At 52.1% G+C, this 19,619-nt stretch overlaps 1 protein-coding gene across 1 annotated transcript; it reads left to right on the top strand.

Annotated features, from left to right (window-relative positions):
• Nucleotides 1-5,334: 5,334 nt before the first annotated feature.
• Nucleotides 5,335-19,556, top strand: PLA2G3 (phospholipase A2 group III). The gene is made up of 7 exons (XM_056821470.1): nt 5,335-8,817; nt 9,260-9,392; nt 10,048-10,182; nt 11,681-12,156; nt 15,080-15,209; nt 15,306-15,422; nt 16,787-19,556. The coding sequence occupies exons 1-7, from the start codon at nt 7,968-7,970 to the stop codon at nt 17,010-17,012; spliced, it is 2,067 nt and encodes a 688-aa protein (XP_056677448.1). The 5' UTR covers nt 5,335-7,967; the 3' UTR covers nt 17,013-19,556.
• The last annotated feature ends 63 nt before the right edge of the window (nt 19,557-19,619 follow it).

The following is a 19,619-nucleotide window of genomic DNA, read 5'->3' on the forward strand; positions in this document are numbered from 1 at the left end:
AAGACATATTATATATATATATATATATATATATGTATATATTGCTATTTCCTTGATGATTCCTTCTATGATATAGAGTGGCTGAGATATTTGTAAATAAGTTCTATTAATTTTTGAAAAGTGTATCTAGGGGCAGCTAGGTGGCACAGTGGATAGAGCGCCAGACCTGGAGACAGGAGATCCTGGGTTCAAATATGGCCTCTGATATTTCCTGGTTGTGTGGCTTTGGGCAAGTCCTTTAACCCTAATTGCCCAACTCTTACCGCCTTTCTGCCTTGGAAACAATACTTGGGGTCAATTCTAAAAGAGAAGATAAGGGTTTTTAAAACTAGAACCTACAGGGAATCTGGAAAATAAGTATAAAAAAAATATTTTTAAAAAGTACCTATTGTAGGATTTGAGTGATAATCCATGTGGATTATAATCCAGTGGAATTGCTTGTCAACTTCTGGAGAGGGGAGGGAAGGGGAGGGAGACAACATGAATCATGTAACCATGGAAAAAAGTAAAATAAAATAAAACTTTAAAAAAGTACTTATTGTGTTCTGTATAGCTGGGTGCTGGGCAAAGGAGGGATGGGCAGGATAGAATTTGGGGGTTGTAGACAGAGGGCTAGATTTAGGGTCAAGAAGACCTGGTTTCAGCTATTATCTTGGACACTAGCTGTGTGAACATGGGCAAGTCCCTTAACTTCTCTGAGATTTAGTTTCCTGAACTATAAAATGAAGACAAACCATAAAAAAGGCAGCTCACACTACACATCATCTCCCAACTCCGTGCATTTTCTCTGGCTGTGCCCCCTTCCAGGAAGTCTCTCCCTTCTCATCTCTGCCTTGTGGCTTTCTTTAAATCTCAGCTAAAATCCCACTACCTACAGGAAGCCTTTCCCAAATCTCCCCTTAATGCTTCTGCCTTCCCTCTGTTAACTTTCTCCTGTTTATCCTGGTTATTGCTTATTTACATATTGCTTCTCCTGTTTCCTACCTCCCTGGGCTGTTGGGATGATCAGAAAAATTGATATTTGTCCAACACTTAGCACCGTGCCTGACACACAATTTAAATGTTTGTTGCCTGACTTTTTAACCACTGCTTCAAGCTCCAAGCACCCACAGTGACTCCACGCTGCCTCCCAGTTTATTATCCTAAATGTGAGTTATTAAAAGGGAGTGCAGTGAAATAGACAGATCAATGGATTGCTACTGGATTCAAGGTCTGCCTCTCTTGGCCGGGCAGTGGCCTTGGGCCAGTCCCTTTCCCTAAATCTGAGCCACAGTTTTTTCCTAACTGGCACCCTGGACTTATATCTTTCTTCACCCTCTACCCCCATGCACACAGAGCTGCCAAAGTATTTTTGTTCTTGTTTTAAGCCCTTTCTTTCTGTCCAAAATTCAGTTTTAAGACAGAAGAGTATCAAGGGCTAGGCAATCGGGGTTAAATGACCGGTCCAGGGTCACATAGCTAGTTTTTCTACAGCATCAGTCAGATCCTATGCTATCCCTCTCAATAACTCTGGTGGCTCCCTATGACCTCCAGGGCCAAAAGGAAAACTGTCCATTTGGCATTTTGGAAAATATGAGTGTTGCCTTCATTGTATGGATGAGGTAAGGGAGGTCTGGAGGGAGAAGGACGTCTCTCTCCCTGGGTAATAAAATGAGTCAGTGGAAAAGGCAGAACTCAGAGCAGGTCCTCCGGTAACATGTCTACACATGTAGAAACCACCTGCTCATTCTTTCTGCCCCATGTCTGGTAGGTCCCAGGATCTAAGATTTAAGATATGGGAGGGATCTCCCGGGCCAATTCTTCTCAATCCAGACTTGATGGAGAATTCCCTCTATAGCTCCATCCACGAGTGGACATCCAGTATTTGGCTGAAGACTTCCGGGGAGAGGGAACTACCTCCTGTGGCCGCCCAGGACAGCTTTGGGACTGTACAAAATTTTAGGGAGTTTCTGATCACATTTTACTTAAATTTCCCTCTTTGCTGTTTTCGCCTAGTACTCCCAGGCCTATGGAATCCAAGACTAATCTCTCTTCCTTTTAACAGTCCTTCAGATCTTTAAAGACACTTCATGCCTCTCTCAATGTTCTCTTCCCCCAGAATCACCACCCCCAATTACTGTAAGGGAAGCTCATTTGGCATTAACTTGAGGCAATACATAATATTGATTCTAAGAAGAGAAAGGTAGTTTTTTTTAGTCTTCTCTAGCACTAAAAGCCCTTATCTTTCACTTTCAACTCTCCTTTCTTCATAACTTCTCAATTTTCAGTCAGTGGAATCACCATTTTGCCAGTCACCCAAACTTGGGAGTCATCCTTGATGCTTCCCTCAATCTCATCTTAACATCTAATTAGTTGCCAAGTCTTATTGATTCTATTCCTACAATATCTCTGCTATCCATGCCCTTCTCTCCCCTCACTTGGCCACCACCTTCATTCTAGCCTTCATCTCCTTTTGCCTGGCCTATTGTAATGTCCTCCTAATTGGTCCCCATCACTGGTCTCTTCCCCCTCCAATCCATCCTCTATTCATTCACAAAAAGGATATTTCTAAAGCATAAATTTGATCATGCCATTCCTTTGCCCCGAACCTCAATTTCAGCAGTTCCCTATTTTTGATGTTTGGTCATTCTGGTTGCCAAACCTTCCCAATCACTATAAGAGGCTTTACACTCTTCCCTGTTCCTCAGGCTCCCAACCTTGGAGTCATCTTGGACTCCTCACTTTTCCTCATCCTCCATATCCAGTGGTGCCAAGACCTATGCATTTCTTTGCAACATCTCTTATATATTTCACCTCTATAGCATCTCTTGTAGATTTCTAGCGTCTCTTGCATAGTTCATCTCCACAACACCTCTTACAGAGTTCACCTGTATAGCATCTCCTATAGATTTCACCTCTAATAGATTTCAGCTCAAAATCTCTTGTAGATTTCTGCTCTGTAGCATCTTTTATAGATTTTAGCTGTGCAACATCTGTAGGTTTCACCAGCATCTCTTGTAGATATCACCTGTGGTAACATCTTACAGATTTCACCTGTGCAACCTTTGTAACAACTCTTTTTTATAATATATATTTTTAAAATTTTAATTTAATTTAACTTTTATTATCACACAAAATACATTTTCATATTGGCCACTGTTGTAAGAACACACTCATACAAAACCAAAACCCCCAAATAAAACTGTAAATACACTGATGTGAAAGATAGTATTATTTGATCTGCATCCATCTGACTCCAAGAGTTCTTTCTCTGGAGGTTGTGGCATTTAAAAGAGTGGATGCCATAAACTGTAAGAGTTAAAATGATTGAGGTTATAAACTGTAGTGAGTAAAATAGTGGAAGTTATAAATTGTAGTAGATATAAGAGTGGGTGAGTACATTTGTGACCGCAGAAAATATGTTTCACTACAGTGTCTTGGTTTTAAATCACATATAAGGTGGTCGCCAGGGAAATATTCCCAATTATGAATATACCCAAGTCAACTGGGTTTTATAGAGAATTTAATTAATAATACAATGAGGAATTAAAGAAAAGAGAGAAAGAGAGAAAAAGGAAATAAGTATGAAGGGCCTTAAGCCAACATGGCCTAGACCTGAGTTTATGTCTACAACTATTTTAAATATAACAGTTTATGGCTGACCACCAATTTGGTGAGAAAACCCTCAAAAAGCTTCTGTGAAATCTCTTGCTTCTGTGAAATCCCTTTCCTTTATCTCTTTATTACTTGCTCTATCAGTCAGTTTTGTTTTCTTTTTTAACTTGGCTTCAAAAATTACAGCTGCAAGAACGGGTGAGTAAAAAACCTTTTTGATTCTCCTTAAATTAAGCTGTTTTAGATCTTAGCAACAGGGCCCTAAGGTCCTGGCTAGCAACTGCCTGTCCCTCATTTGGAGTTTTCTTGGCAAAAATCCTGAAATGGTTTGCCATTTTCTTCTCCTGCTTGTTTGATAGATGAAGAAATCGAGGCAAACAGGGTTGAGTGATTTGCCCAGGGTCACACAGAAAGTAAGTGTTTAAAGTCGTTTTTGAACCTAGGAAGGTATCTTCCTGTCTTCAGGCCTGTCACTCTATCCACTGTATCACCTCTGGCTCCCCATTTTCCTTAGGATGAAATACTAACTTCTGTTTGGCATTGAATGCCCTTTACAATCTGACTTTTCACTTTCTACCTCCCACTACTGACTCCTTCTCCAATCAAGGTTTCTACACTCCAGACTCACCAGAGCTACACAAGCCTGGTTGTGAGCCTTGGGGGATAGAACTATATGAACCTCTGTAACTAAGGCCAAGCCAAAAAGGATTTCATTTTCCGTTTCTGAACTGTAACCCTGGGCCTGATCTTGATCTGATCCAATGATTCCTTTTCCTGCATTCCCCCAATCCTCACTGTAATGTTCATGGTCTTTGAGGCTCTTGGAATTCTCCCCACCTCCTCCAGGAAGCCCCCCTGACCTCCCCTCAATCTCTTTCTCCTCTGAACAGATACTAATTCCTGTTTCTCACCCCCTCCCCTTCTAGTTACTTCTCCCACAGTGCCTGGTGGGATGTTTGCTCTTGTTGTGTTCAGACAGTGAATTAAATCTTGGCCCAGAATAGAGCTGATGAACAATCACTGATTGGCTTCTATTGGAATCCAGCATTTGCTTCTTTCTTAACCTCTGGCTCAGATGATCCTCCACTGCTGAGTTTCTTCTGGTCTAAGCCAGGGGCCCCTGAGACCCTCTCTTTCTCCCCAGGCCTGGCCCTCACATCTCTGGCTTTGCTCCCTTTCTCTCCCCCCCCACCCCCATCTCTCTCTCCACCATGAAAAGCTCCCTGCCCACCCTGTGGCCGCCTCAGGCTCTCTCTGACCTGAATCAGGCAAGGCTAGGTCTGGATTTGGCTGATTCAGAGGCCACCCATAACTTTTGCTTTTAGTCCTCGGCCCCTGGGGATCAGATGCCCTTCCAGTCCATTTGACCTCTTTCTTCATTGGCTCAGTTTGACCCTGTGCCTCAGAGGGCAAAGGATGGGGGTGGGGGTGGATACTAGGCCTCCCCCTACCTTCTGGTGGAAGGGGAGGCCTCATGGGAGGCTTCAGCCAGCAGGGCAGAGGGATAAAGAGGGGGAGGACAAATCCTGTAGAGGCTTGAGAATCTCTGACCTTCTTCCCTGCCCTCCCACCTGCTCACTACCAAGAGGATCACATCCTCCATTCATCCCTCTTCCTTATTGAGACTAACTTGGCTTCTGATAAGAGATAAGAAGGATGAGGCCATGCCTGGGGGGGGGGGAGGAGTCTGCAGAGGAGCAGAAGGAGGGGGGACACCAGAGCCAGAAAGTGGCAGGAATCACTGAGAGAGGCAGCTGAGGCATTCTTATTAATTATTCATTCTTGCCAGTGTTTATTGACTCAACTCCAAAGCACTCAGCATTTATCTTCATCCTGCCTCCTCTTTTGACAGAGGAGGAAACTGAGTCCCAGAAAGGGGCTGGGATAGCCCCAGCGACTTGTGGGGAGTACAGTAGCAAAGCTAAGATCCAGAGGAGGATCAAAGGATCTCTGCATCAGGAAGGGGGCACAGAAATCAGGAAATCCAACTTCTTTATTTACAGGGAAAGAAACAGGTCCAGAGAGGAGAAGGGACTCGCCCTCATCGCTGGATCTGAACTCGTATCCTTGAGGTCAGAATTCCACTGCCCAGGGATGCTTCTTCAGCTCCTAGTTCTATCCAAGGTGCCTTCACACAGCCTCCTTGCAATGCTGAGATCCCTCATTTACACAGGAGGAAACCGAGTCACAGCAAGTACAGGCCAGTGGTCTGGGGCTGTAGGGGAAAGAGAGGATCTGCCCATCCCCCTAATGCTTCCTTCTGAGCCTCATTCCAGCTTGCTTCCCCTGCTCCCAAGGGCTATTTAGTTTCCCCTCCCATCCCAGAGGCTCCCCCCCTTCCCAAGCCTCTGTGACCCACCCCCACCTCCAGCTGCTGGGATGACTGACTGACTGACAGGGTGGCCTTGGGCTGGGGGAGGGAGGATTGTGGAAGAAACAGCTGCCAGCTTCCAGAAGTTGATATCCTTCATGGCCTCTCCAACAGCCCAAGGGGCATTTTCCCAATAATAAGGGGTTGTTGGGGGCCAGACAGGAAAATGGAGGACCTTGCCTGGGTCTCAGTTTTTCCCTTTATAAAATGAGGTGTTTGGACTCAATGGCCTTTGTTTTCATTCACGTGTGTCTGTGAATGTGCGTATGATTTTATCTGGGCATTTTCTTTGTCTTTAAAATGAGGTTACATTGTGTATGTGCATACACCAACCCCACATAGATATCAAAGCACCGTAGATCCAAAAACAGACCAAAGAGCCAACCCCCCTCATTTTACAGAGGAGGAAACTGAGGCTGAGACAAAGGAAGTGACTAGCTCAAGGTCACATGGGGCTCTTGTGGCAGGCACATCTGCTCCAGATCCAGGATCTTGAGCTCTCTAAGGTCCTTTTCCAGTTCTGATATTCTTAGGCAATCCTGGCCTAGTTGTCTATAGTCACTGATCAAGGACCTAGCTTGGGCCAGCAAGCACTGTGCTAAGCCCCTCTAGCAGAGATAAGAGGAAGTCCATTGTTGTTGTTTGCTAGGAGCAGAGACCACGGGCAAATCAGGGGTGGTCCAGCCTAACCCCCTCTTCTTGCAACCCCAAACACATATTTATAGACAAAATTCCCACCCCCAGATCCCCCGTCCACATGCAAATCATAATGTCCCCAGAGCTCCATCAAGTCCAAATACTTCAGTTTAGAAAAAATGACTGAATGGACAGCAGCCTCCAACAGACAGAGAGGAGGAAACTGAGGCTCAGGGAAATGATTTACTTGGCCAGAGTCACACAGCTAGTAAAGATTGGAGGCATGATTTGAACTTGGGTCTTCTGGACTCTTTGCCCAGCATCTGATCTCTGGAGCTCTCTCCGTGTGACTTTGGATAAGTTATTGGCTCCCCCTCTCTGGGCCTCCAATTCCACTTCAGTCGAAAGTACCAGCCTGGGATTGGACTCAAGGGTTCTGGTTCCAAAGCCAGGGCTCTTTCCATTCCTCTGGGCTGCCTCCTTGTTCTGACTAGCTCCCAAGGCACGGTGTCTGTTCAGAAGTTTTTAGTCATGGCAGACTCTGTGTAATGCCATTTGTAGTTTACTTGGAGAAGATCCTGGAGTGGTTTGCATTTTCTTTTCTAGCTTATTTTACAGATGAGGAAACTGAGGCAAATGGGGTAAAATGACTTGCCCAGAGTCACACAGCTAGGAAGTATCTGAGACCAGATTTGAACTCAGGGAGATGAGTCTTCCTGACTCCAGGCCTGGGGCTCTATCCACTTTGCCAAGCACTCAAGGTACTACCCCACATATTGGTGACTCAACCATAGAGAAAGCTGGGTGGAGAGTGGATCCACAGGTCCTTGGCCCAACCCCAGAGTTATAGGTTCAAGACCCAGATTGGAGGGTGGGGTGAGGAGAGAGCCAAACAAGTGTGACCCTGGACAGCTGGCATTGCATTCTGGTCCTTGCCACCCTGAGATTTACCAGGAACTGGGACAGCTGCTTCGGGGATGAGGCTGGGGAATTGGGGGCCCCTCCAGAGCTCTCCCCACATTTGCCAGGACCCTAAACCCCGGCTGCCCAGAGTGTTCCCTTGCCCTTCACCTCATTCCTAGTGAGCTTCCTCGATGGCCCAGTGCCAGCTGATTTGTGACAAAGGTGGGGCAGTGCCAACCCTTTCCCTGGCACTGGGGCCCTGCCCATCACCCTATACGCATGGCCCTCCTCTTCATGCCTACTGTAGGGAACAAGGCAGCTCCTTGGGGCTCCCAGCACCAGGGGAAAAGGGAAACTGAGAACAGACCTTGTTTTCCTGAGACCCGGGGAGCAGGGATGGGCTTCCCAATCCCCCCTGGCTTTCAGGTAAAGGGCAGAAAGAAACTCCCAGGGCGGGGCTGGGATGGGTGGTTTAAAAGGGTTTGAGCCAATCAGAGGCCGCCCTGGGGCCCAGCGTGGCTGGTGGATTCGGTTACAGAGCGCAGATCACCCCATATGCTTCATCCTCTGGAGCTGGTGCCTCTGCCTGCCTGCCTGCCTGCCTGCCGGCTCCTTCATTCATTGGTCCAGAAGCTACTTCTCCCCCCGCACCAGCCTCCCTTCCGCTCCTGGGCAGCCTCGTGGGACCCTCCGGGAGTGGGCAGAAGGGGACAAGTGTCTGGGGGCGAGGGGAGCCGAGATGGGACACCCACGGTGGCTCCTGTGGGTGCTCATCCCCCTGGAGACAGTGCTGGCCAAGGGGAACCCGGTGCCAAGGTTCAGCTGGAACAACACCTTCTGTCATGTGGCAGTGCCCGGGACAGTGCCCACTTCTCCCCTCCGGGCCCTGAGCTTCCTGAGCCAGGGTCCCCATGGGTTGGCTTTCTTCCATGCCAGCTGGGATGGGCAGGGCCACCTGCTGGAGTGTGCCCATTGGGAGGAAGCTGCCATCGTTCTGCCGTATCAGGCCGCATGTGCCCAGGAGAGGGGCAGCGAGACATCACTTGGCATTTTTGCCCACCCCTTGAGGCCCGGACTGCAGCAAGCCTTGGAAGTCCTCGAGGAGCAGCAAGGTGTCTGTGGCAGCAGCTCCGAGGAGGTGCCACCGAGGCCCGGGCAGGAGGCAAACTGGGAGCAGGGGACCAAAGGGCAGCCTGAGGGGGAGGAAGAGCACCTGGCAGCCAGTGGGCACCGGCGGGTGAAGAGGGGCTGGACCATGCCTGGGACACTGTGGTGTGGAGTTGGGAACTCGGCGGGGAACTCCACGGAGCTGGGTAAGAGACGTTCCTCCACCCGGGTCTTTGGGAGAGGGCAGGCTGCCCCTCTGAAAAGCCCTCCTTAAGGGGGACTCGCATTTTGTTCTGGGCTTGGACACTAAAAGGCAAGATGCGGTCATGGGAAGATCCATTCATTTAGAGTCTGAGGACCTGGGTTCAAGTCCTGACCTGACCCCTTCTGTCTTGGGTGGTGCTGAGCCTCAGTTTCCTTCTCTGTAAAATAAGGGGGGTGGATTCCACGACTTGAGGTTTCTGTCCAGGTCTAAGGATGGAAAAGGAATGATTCCATTGTAGTCTGCCATGAGGAGAGGAAGTGGAGCTGGGAGAGGAGTGTCGGGGGCCCAGGGATGGCTTCTGCTCTTGCCTTGCAGCCCAGGGAGGAATGGGGGGATGGGGTACCCCCTCATGCCTGCTGAGGGCACGGGGCCTCCCCCCACAGGCATCTTCCAGGGGCCAGACCTGTGCTGCCGGGAGCACGACCGCTGTGCCCACAACATCGCCCCCTTTGAGTTTAACTATGGGATTCGGAACTACCGTTTCCACACCATCTCCCACTGCGACTGTGACACCAGGTGAGTGGCCTCTCTGGCTCCCGGGGCTCCTCCTTGGTCCTTCTTGGCCTGGCCACCCCCACTCAGGAGATGCTCCAATGGAAGAGAGGATGCAGGATCTGGAGTGAGGGGTTCAGATATCCTTAGGGCCAGGGCGTCTGGGACTGTCCTGGGCCCTCTCTGGGCCTCCATTCTGCTTCTAAGGTCCCTCCCAGCTCCAGCCTGGGGCTGGGGGGCGCCGGGGAGGGAGCCCCACAGGCCAGGACTTGGGCTCTTCCTTCGGGAGTTCTGGCTTCCGTTGTCTTGATCCCAATACGGGCGGGGTGGGGGAGGTTGGCCTGCAGGAGGGGCCCTTCACCCAGGGGATCGTGGGAAGACCTGGGAGGGCTGTGAACGGCTCCATCCCGACAGAAATGGTTTGCTTTGAGATCCGGAGTGTTTGGGTTTCTGCATTTAAGTCTCTTATCTGGATGGGTCCTTTGTCCCCTCAGAAATGCCCCCGAAGGCTGAGAGCCCCCCCACTATCGGAGGCCCCTCCAGCCTCTTATCCTTGGGGCAGGGGCCGGGCCCTCTCCAACTCCCCCAAATCCCAGGATCGCTCCCCGCCTTCCAAACCTCCCCTTCCCGTACCGCCATGCATGGGCGGAAGGGACCCACCTTGGGCTTCTGGTACCAGGTTCCAGGGCTGCCTCCAGCGCCAGCGGGATGCCATTTCCAACTTTGTGGGCACCACCTTCTTCAACCTGCTGGAAATTCCCTGCTTTGTGCTGGAGGAGAAGGAGGAGTGCATCCAGTGGTACTGGTGGGGCGGGTAGGTAGCCTTGTGCCAGCCTGGCAGCACCGGCCAGGCTTCCCCAATTCCTCGCTGCTGCCCACCTCTTGCCCAAGGAAAAGGTCCCCAGCGGATCCTGGGGGGCCCATGGGGCACCCCCCAGGACCCTTCCCCTGCTGATCCCCCTGTTAGCCAGAGGGTCGGGGCGCCCTTGGCCGAGCGGGTCAGAGTTTGTGCCTGGAAGTGGGTCTGTCCTCCCGGGGCTCCCTCTGCCTCCTACCCAGGTGGCTGGGAGAGAGCCATTTCCCATCTCAGTTTCGATTTCCTCACCTGTATGATGAGGTCATGTTACTGCCTCCCTGGAGCCTCACAGGATTGCTCTGCTGAGACATTGGGGGGAATCTTGACCTCCGGGGAGACAGGGAGTTCCTCCCTCAGCAGCTGTGAGTCCGGGGTGGGGGCCTTCTCTCTGGGATGGACTCGGCTTCCTCCCCAGTAAAATGAGGGGCCTGGAATTGGGGAGACTCTCAGTGCTCCCCCCACCCCCTGGGAGAGAAGGCCAGGAATAGGCGGGAGCCCAGCCCCAAGGGCATCAAACCAGTAAGACAGCCTGCTGACTATCTTCCCCAGGAGGCCTTCCCTAGGCTGGAGGTGTATGGAGAACAGCAAGTGACAGAACAGAGGGGGGACCTAGAACAGGGGATGTTAGGACTGGGGGGAGCCTAGAACAGGGGATGTCAGGGCTGGGAGGGACCTAGAACAGGGGATGTTAGGGCTGGGAGGAGCCTAGAACAGAAGATGTCAGAAGATGTCAAGGTTGGAGGGACCTAGAACAGGGGGTGTCAGGGTTTGGGGAGCCTAGAACAGGAGGTGTCAGGGTTGGGAGGGAGCCTAGAACAGGGGATATCAGGGCTGGGAGGGACCTAGAACAGGGGATGTTAGGACTGGGGGGAGCCTAGAACAGAGGATGTCAGAAGATGTCAAGGTTGGGGGAGCCTAGAACAGGAGGTGTCAGGGTTGGGAGGGAGCCTAGAACAGGATGTCAGGGCTGGAGGGACCTAGAACAGGGCATGTCAGGGTTGGGGGGAGCCTAGTACAGGAGGTGTCAGGATTGGGAGGGAGCCTAGAACAGGGGCTGTCAGGGTTGGGAGGGAGTCTAGAACAGGATGTCAGGGCTTGGAGGGACCTTAGAACATAACATAACATAAGTAACATAACAAGTCTTTATTAAGCACCTACTGTGTGTTAAGGCATATAACAGGCCTTTATTGAACATCTCTTGGCTTTGTTGTGTGTTAAGTATGGTGTTATCCCACCTCCCTGGAGGTGCTCCTCTGAGCTGGGCCTATAGTGTCCCCCAAAGTATAGTCAGAGAATGGTGAGGGCAGAGACTCCTAGTCCCTTCAGTTCCTCAGACCTCAGTTTGCCCCATTCTACAATGGGAAGGCTGACCCAGATGGCCTCTTTGGGCCATTCCAGCCCCAGATCTAGGAGCCTGTGGACCTGTGAGCCATTCCTGCTTCTGCTCCATCTCTAGGTGTAGGAAATATGGCTTTATTCCCCGGGCCCGACTTCTGCAACCGAGTCGCTTCAATGTGACTCAGGTCCAGCCTAGCCAAGCAGAGAAGCCTTCCCGGAGAAAGCAGCTGAGGCAGAGACATCAAGGTCAGCCCAGGAAGTCCAAGAGGCCCAAGTCTCGTTTCCAAACTCCCCCCACTCTGCCCAGCAGTCTACAGAGAGCAAACACCAGTGCCCAAGCACTGTCTCCAACCCTGCCTCATCTGGCTCCCAGCTTGGGGAGTCCCCACATAGGGATCACCCCAGGAATGTGGATGAGGGTGACTGGGGACCACCATGCTCAGGAGGAACCCCTGGATGGAGGATGGAGGCCAGAAGGGACACAAGCATCCAGAGGCCCAACAGAGGGAGCTGCTGAGGGACCACCGAAGGTCCCAAATCCTGGAGAAGGAGCTCCGAAGCCCACTTTCTACCCAGCTGATAAGACCTTCCAAGGTGAGTGGCCCAATAAGGGATGGGCTCACTGAGGTGGACACGGTCCTTTGAGTGAGGGGGCCAAGCCTGGGCTCTCCCTCTCTGAACCTTTTTCCTGAGGAGTCAAGCAGTGTTGAGTCTGGGTGTGTCTGAGTATGAGATTCATTCTGGGTGTGGACACGGGTCTGTGCCCCCCAGAAGGATAGTGGCACAAGAACCAGGCTTTGATGCAAATTCACGAGGGCTCAGGAGACAGAATACTGGTTATCATTCAGTCATTTTCAGTTGTGTCCCACTCTTCATGACCCCATTGGGGGTTGTCTTGGCAAAGATATTGGAGTGGTTCACCATTTTCTCCTCCAGTTCATTTTGCAGATGAGGAAACTAGGACAGAAAGAGTGAAGTGACTTGCCCAGGGTCACACAGCTAGTGTCTGAGGTCAGATTTGAACTCAGGAAGATGAGTTTTCCTGGCCGCATATCCACTGTGACACCTCAGCTGCCTTGATAATGGATGTAAAGGGCTTCTTCACCATTGAAATGAACAGAAGCTGTTATTTCTGACATATGTGTATGTTCCCTGTGTTCCTTCATGTTCCCACGAAGGTCTGTGTTTGATGAGGCAGGGAGAGAAGCTGATTTAGGATGAAAGTCAGGACAGGCTTCCTCAGAGGGAGAGCTACCCTGAGCTGGATGGGCTGCCTTAGGAGGCAGAGAGCTCCCCTCTTCAGAGGGCTTCCAACAGGGACTGGAAAACCATTTTTTTTTGTAAAGATATTTTCTTTTACCAATTACATGTAATAACAATTTTCCACATATGTTTTCTGAAGGTATAGGATCCAAATTGTCTTTTCCCCTTCTGGAAATGGCAAGCAATTTGATTTGGGTTACACATGTATTATCCTGTAGAACATCTTTCTATTTTTGTAAGAGAATACTCATCAAACCAAAACCCCCAAATAAACCAACGTGAAGGAGACTATGCTTTGACCTACGTTCCAACACCCACAGTTCTTTCTACAGAGGTGGGGAGCATTCTTTGTCCTAGGTCCCTCAGAATTGTCCTGGCCCATTGCATTGCTGGGAGTAGTTGATTGTTCACCCTATTGCTGTTACTGTATACAGTGTTTTCCTGCTTCTGCTCATTTCACTCTGCATCAGTTCATGGGGGTCTTTCCAGTTCTTATAGAAATCCATCACTTCATCATTCCTTATAGCACAATAGTCCTACATCACCACCCATATCTCCACCATTTGTTCAGCCATTCCCCAATCAAGGACACCCCCTCATTTAGCACCCCAAAAAGAGCTGCTGGAAACATTTTCCTACAAGTAGGTCCTTTCTCCTCCCACTTTTTTCTTATCTCTTTGGAATATCGACCCAGTAGTGGTATTACAGGATCAAAGGGTATGCACTATTTTATAGCCCTTTGGGCAAATTTCCAAACTGCCTGGAGGACCATTTTCGAGATAATTCAAATACCACCTTACACAAGACTCCTTTCCCAGCATCCCTCCTGTTAGTACCTCCCCGCTCTGAGATTACCTTCCTATACTGGGTACACCAATCTTGTAGGTGCCCAATTATTTACATGTGTTTTCCCCATTAGAATGAGAGATCTCTAAGAGCAGGGGCTGGTTCTTACCTTTCCTTGTACTCCAGCTCTTAGTTCAATGCAAAGTATACAGTAAGCACTTAACAAATGTTTGTTTGTTTTTTTAAACCCTTACCTTCTGTCTTAGAATCAATACGAGGTAATGGTTCCAAAGTAGAAGAGAGGTGGTGGTGGTGGGAAGCTAGGTGGTTCAGTGGATGGAGAGCCAGGCCTAGAGATGAGAGGTCCTGGGTTCAAATCTGACCTCAGAGACTTCTTTCCTTACTGGGTGACCTTGGGCAAGTCACTTAACCCCCACTGCCTAGCCCTTACTGCTCTTCTGCCTTAGACCCAATACACAGTATTGATTCTGAGATGGAAGGTCAGGGTTATAAGAAAAAAATAAAATAATAAAAAATAAATTAAAAAAAGAAGAGGTTATCTTAGATTTAGAATCTTAGGGTTAGAGCTGAGAGGGACCTTCTCGAGGTCCCCCAGACCAGTCTAGGATTTTAGATGCTGAAACGCAAGTCTGCGGAGAAGAAGGGACTTGTTGAGACCACACAGGTAGTAAATGAGAGTCAGGATTTGAACTTGGGACTTGTGAGCCCCCAAACCAAGGAGATTCGGACCCCACTGCGGCCCTTGCCATCTTGGGGATTTTTGTGAGGACTTGGCAATGTAAGCTGGGGGTACGCCAGTGCAGAGAAGGGTGGGTAGAGGCGAGGCTGTGATTCCGCGTGGGCCGGAGGATGTCCTTAATGCATCGTCTTCTAGACTCAGACTTGGAAGGGCCTTCAAAGGCCATCTAGAACAACCCTTTCATTGGACAAAGAAGGAAGCAGTCTCAGTGGCAGTCACTGTGGGAGCTGGGATTGGAGCCCAGGTCTTATAGGAGCATCGGTTTAGAGGTGGAGGGGCCCTCAGGGGCCACCTAGTACCATCCCCCCATTTTACCAAAAAGGAAACTGAGGCCCAAGGAGGCGATTGGCCATGCAGGGAGTGAGTGTTAGGAGGGGTATTTGAACCTCATGGCATTCTCTCTGGGGCTACTGGGCCAACCCATCCTCACTTTACCAATGAGGAAACTGAGGCTCGGTGAGTTGAAGTTCCTTGTCCCAGTCACACAGGTGGTGGGCATGGAACTTTGGCTCTAAGGCCCGGGCTCCTTCCGCTGTACCCACAGGGAATCTGGTTCTCGCCTGGCTGGCCGTGTGTCCGGTTCTGCGTGTCCCTAAGCGGGCGTGTGAGGTGCCCCGATGCCCGCCCCGAGGGCGCATGCCCAGAGGCTTGTTGGCACGTGCCCGGCCCCTTCCTTGGTCTCTGAGAGGCTACGTTTCCCACCTCCAGATTTCTCCAAGACTTGCCAGTGCTACCGGGAACTGGACCGATGTCCGCACAAGATCGAGCCCCGGGAGACCAAGTACCGGCTGCACAATCCGGGCAGCCACACGCTCTTCCACTGTAACTGTACGAGACGGTGAGCGCGGACGGCCCGTGCGGGCCTGGGAGGGCAAGGAGGGAGGGAGGGAGGGAGGGACCCGCAGGGAGGGCTCAGCCCCGGGTGTCCCTGCAGGCTGGCCAAGGCTCTGAGGACCAAGAGCCCCAACGAGGTGGAGGACAAGCTCTGGAACCTGTTGGCGCTGACTTGCTTTAAGCTGGAACCCCCCGAGGACTGTGGACCGAGCCGCGGGTGAGGACGAGGGACACGGGGCTGAGAGCACTGGCCCTGAGTTCAAATCCTTGCTGACATCTGCACGACTCGGGCACGTCCCTGCCCGTTTGGACTAGAGGGACTTTCTTCCTAAGCCCTCCTTGTCACCGCATTGAGGCCTGGGCCCACAGCATGGCTCTTTGTCCAGCAGGTGGCAGGAGAGACCGCCATGTTTGTCGTGACTTTGGCCTCTAGGGGCAGGATGGGCACCCCAGGGAAGGGGGTGAAGCACATGGGTTAGGAAGATCATGAGGCCGGGCAGCAGAAGACCTGAAGCCTCATCTTCAGGCCTCATGAAGATCTTCTACCCATTCCCTCCGTGACCTTGGCCAGTTCACACCCCTGTTCTAGGCCTCCTCCCAGCCCTGACCCCCCCTGTTCTAGGCCCCCTCCCAGCCCTGACACCCCCTGTTCTAGGCCCCCTCCCAGCCCTGACACCCCCTGTTCTAGGCCCCCTCCCAGCCCTGACACTCCCTGTTCTAGGCCCCCTCCCAGCCCTGACACCCCCTGTTCTAGGCCCCCTCCCAGCCCTGACACCCCCTGTTCTAGGCCCCCTCCCAGCCCTGACACCCCCTGTTCTAGGCCCCCTCCCAGCTCTGGCACCCCCTGTTCTAGGCCCCCTCCTAGCCCTGATCCCCCCTGTTCTAGGCCCCCTCCCAGCCCTGACACCCCCTGTTCTAGGCCCCCTCCCAGCTCTGGCACCCCCTGTTCTAGGCCCCCTCCTAGCCCTGATCCCCCCTGTTCTAGGCCCCCTCCCAGCCCTGACACCCCCTGTTCTAGGCCCCCTCCTAGCCCTGACACCCCCTGTTCTAGGCCCCCTCCCAGCCCTGACACCCCCTGTTCTAGGCCCCCTCCCAGCCCTGACACCCCCTGTTCTAGGTCCCCTCCCAGCCCTGACACCCCCTGTTCTAGGCCCCCTCCCAGCTCTGGCACCCCCTGTTCTAGGCCCCCTCCTAGCCCTGATCCCCCCTATTCTAGGCCCCCTCCCAGCCCTGACACCCCCTGTTCTAGGCCCCCTCCCAGCTCTGGCACCCCCTGTTCTAGGCTCCCTCCCAACCCTGACACCTCCTGTTCTAGGCCCCCTCCCAGCCCTGACACCCCCTGTTCTAGGCCCCCTCCCAGCCCTGACCCCCCCTGTTCTAGGCGTCCTCCTAGCTCTGGCACCCCCTGTTCTAGGCCCCCTCCCAGCTCTGGCACCCCCTGTTCTAGGCCCCCTCCAGCCCTGACACCCCTTGTTCTAGGTCCCCTCCCACATATGACACCCTGTTCTTAGGGCCCTTTCTCCCAGCTCTGCCATGTTAGGGTTCATCGATGCTGGCTGACCAGTTGCCTTCCTCCCCCAGCTGCAGAGGTGGCTCTCGGGCTGTGATGGTTCCTGCCCGGCACCTCCGGCGTCTGTGGAAGAAGCAGGCTGGATGGCAGAGCGCTGGGCCAGGGAAGAAGAAGAAGAAGAGAAGGCGGGAGAGGCGGCTGCAGGCCCGGAGGTGGGGACAGGAGCATGGCGGCCCCATGACTCTCTATGACAAGTGCCTCCGGAGGATTTCGGCAGCATCCTGGGCCGCCCAGTGACGGGGAGGCAGCTGGCGGGATCCGAGGGGCTGGACGTGCAGAGAAAGCTCCCTCCTGGGCCCCATGGAGCCCACCCTCGACTCCAGCTTGCCCAGGGGGCGTGCCTTGCCCATCCGAGCTTTGGTGCTGGCTGGCAGCGGGCCTGCCCCATCCACAATCTTCTACTCAGGACGAACAATGAGAACCAAAGGGCATTGCTGCCCACCACTGACCAGACTGGGCTGGCACCTTTGCAGATGCCCATGGCCAGCTGGGCAGAGGGCGAGGGCCATTGTGGCACAATGCCGTCTCTGGACTGGGAGGCAGGAGACCTACGTTCTTCCCAGACTCCACATGGGCACATTCCTTCATGTGGGTAGGCCTCAGTTTACCTATCTAAATGTGAAGGACTTGATGGTTTGTTACCCTCCCAGGCCTCAGTGTCTTCATCTGGAAAATATGGGGATTGGACCCGTTCTGGAGCTCTGGTCCTTTCTTCTGAATACTCCAATAGAATCTGGGCCAGCCAAAGCCATCGATAGCCTCCCACTCCAAGAGACACGTGGTTGGCCCCATCCCCAGGCCCTGCTCGGGCCAGTCTTGGCTCCAGTTTAATTTATTGGGTAGGGGCAGCACGTCAGGCCTGGAGTTGGGAGATCCTGGGTTCCAATCTGGCCTTGACACTTCCTAGCCATGTGCCCCTGGGCTAGTCACTTCACCCCAGTTGCCCGGCCCCTACCCCTCTTCTTAGAACTGATACTAAGGCAGAAGGTAAATGTGTAAGAAATGTTTGTATTTGGTTGTCTCTGCCCTTGGGATGAGGAGCTGACTGACTGCCTGGGGCAGGGAGATGGAGGCGGGGTAACTTATGGGGTCCCCACCCTGTTTGGTCTGCTGGCTGGATCTGGCTTCTCCCCCAGGATGCAGTGCCAGCGGTCACTTGCTCCCCAGGGTGAGCGGCTCATGGCACCTTTGTATCCATAGTCTCCACGGTCCCCTGCAAGATGCCCCTGTACCGGCCGGCCCCCGTGTCCATGGGGAAGGCAGGGATGAGGACAAGGGACTGGGTCAACCCTGGAGGACACCAGGAGGAGAAGGCTGAGCTGGGCTGAAGTCTTGGGGACACTGAGGAATCTTGCCCCTCCTCTGTGCCCTCCGTCTCCGAGGCAGAGGCTGCCAGGGAAGGGGCGAGCCTCAGAGACAGAATGTGGCGTCCATACTGGTATTCACCATGGAGGCACTGGCTACCTGAAGAAGAAATGGCCGGGGGTCAGGAGACCTGAGTTCAAATTTCACCCTTGAAGTTTCCCAACGGGTTGACCTTGGGGAGCTCCTTTCTTTCCGGCCTTCAGACTCCTCCTCTGTAACTCTCTGTGGTGCCCCAGCCCTGAGCCCAGCTCCTCCAGCCTCTGTTTGAAGATCTCCAGGGCTGGGGAACTCACCACCTCCACATCCACCCATTCCATTGTGAGATCCATCGTAATTGCTAGGAAGTCTTGGCTCTGTTGAATGCCCTGTAATTTCCACTCATTGCTAGCAGTTCTAACCTCAGGACAAGCACAAATAGGTGACTCCCTCCTTCCTGTGACAGCCTGTGGTGGAAGGCATTGTCTTGGGAAGCTGGGGGTGATTGAACGCTGGGCTTCCTTCAAGGATTAGTCATCACTACATGTCCCCTCTGGAGAAACCTGTACTGGCCTCCATTGGAAGTGTGGGTCCCCCCCAGCCTTCTCTTCCAATTAACGGGGATCTAGGCACCCCAGATGCTTCTTGGCGGCATGACCTTGAGCAAGTCACTTCCGCCTGCCTGCCTTAGAGTTGTGACTAAGACGAAAGGAAGGGTTTAAAAAAGAATGAGATAGAGAAGGGAATGGCGAACCACTTGCGGGTTTTTCCCCAAGAAATCCCCAAATGGAGCCAAGAAGAGTCAGACACGATGGAAAACGACTCAAGAAAACTCGCCCCCACCCCTGCCCCATTGACAAAGCCTTCCTCGTGCAGTAGGCCATGTTCCAGGGCTTGTGATACAAGGTTAAGTCATGAGGGGACTATCCCCCTTTGGGGGGCTTTTGTCCTGGAGGGAAGCAGGTTTTATCCAGATTAATTTCTGCTCCGTATCATCAGACAACTGGCAGATGTCTTTGTTGTCCAGTTTGGTACAGCGAGGGAAGCCCTGCGTTCACAATCCCTGGTCTAGTCCTTCATCTCCCACCTCCATGTCTTTGTCCTGTCAGTTCCTCGTGCTTGGAATGACTTGCCTCCCCTCTTTCTACCTCACAGCATTGCTGGTTGCTTTCAAAGCTCTCAATCCTCCAAGGCGCCCAGATTTATTTTTGTCTTTCTTCATTCTAAGACACGGTGTTTCTCTCTTCAAATGGAAGCTTGAAAGTGGACTTATTTTTGTCTTTGTATCCCTGCTGCCCCACACACGGTAGGTGCCTAATCCATGCTTGCAGTTCCATCTTCCTTATTACTGTGAACATTTTCTCCTCAAATTATTCTGCATTTACTCATCTGGATATGTGTACATGTACCCCTCCCAAGGATGGAAGAATGGAAGCAACTGAGCAATTTACTTCAAGCACCCTATTATACGCCAGTTGAGGCAGCTTGGAGTCAGGAAGACCC

This window comes from Monodelphis domestica, chromosome 3 (genome assembly GCF_027887165.1).
Source record: "Monodelphis domestica isolate mMonDom1 chromosome 3, mMonDom1.pri, whole genome shotgun sequence".
NCBI lineage: Eukaryota > Metazoa > Chordata > Mammalia > Didelphimorphia > Didelphidae > Monodelphis > Monodelphis domestica.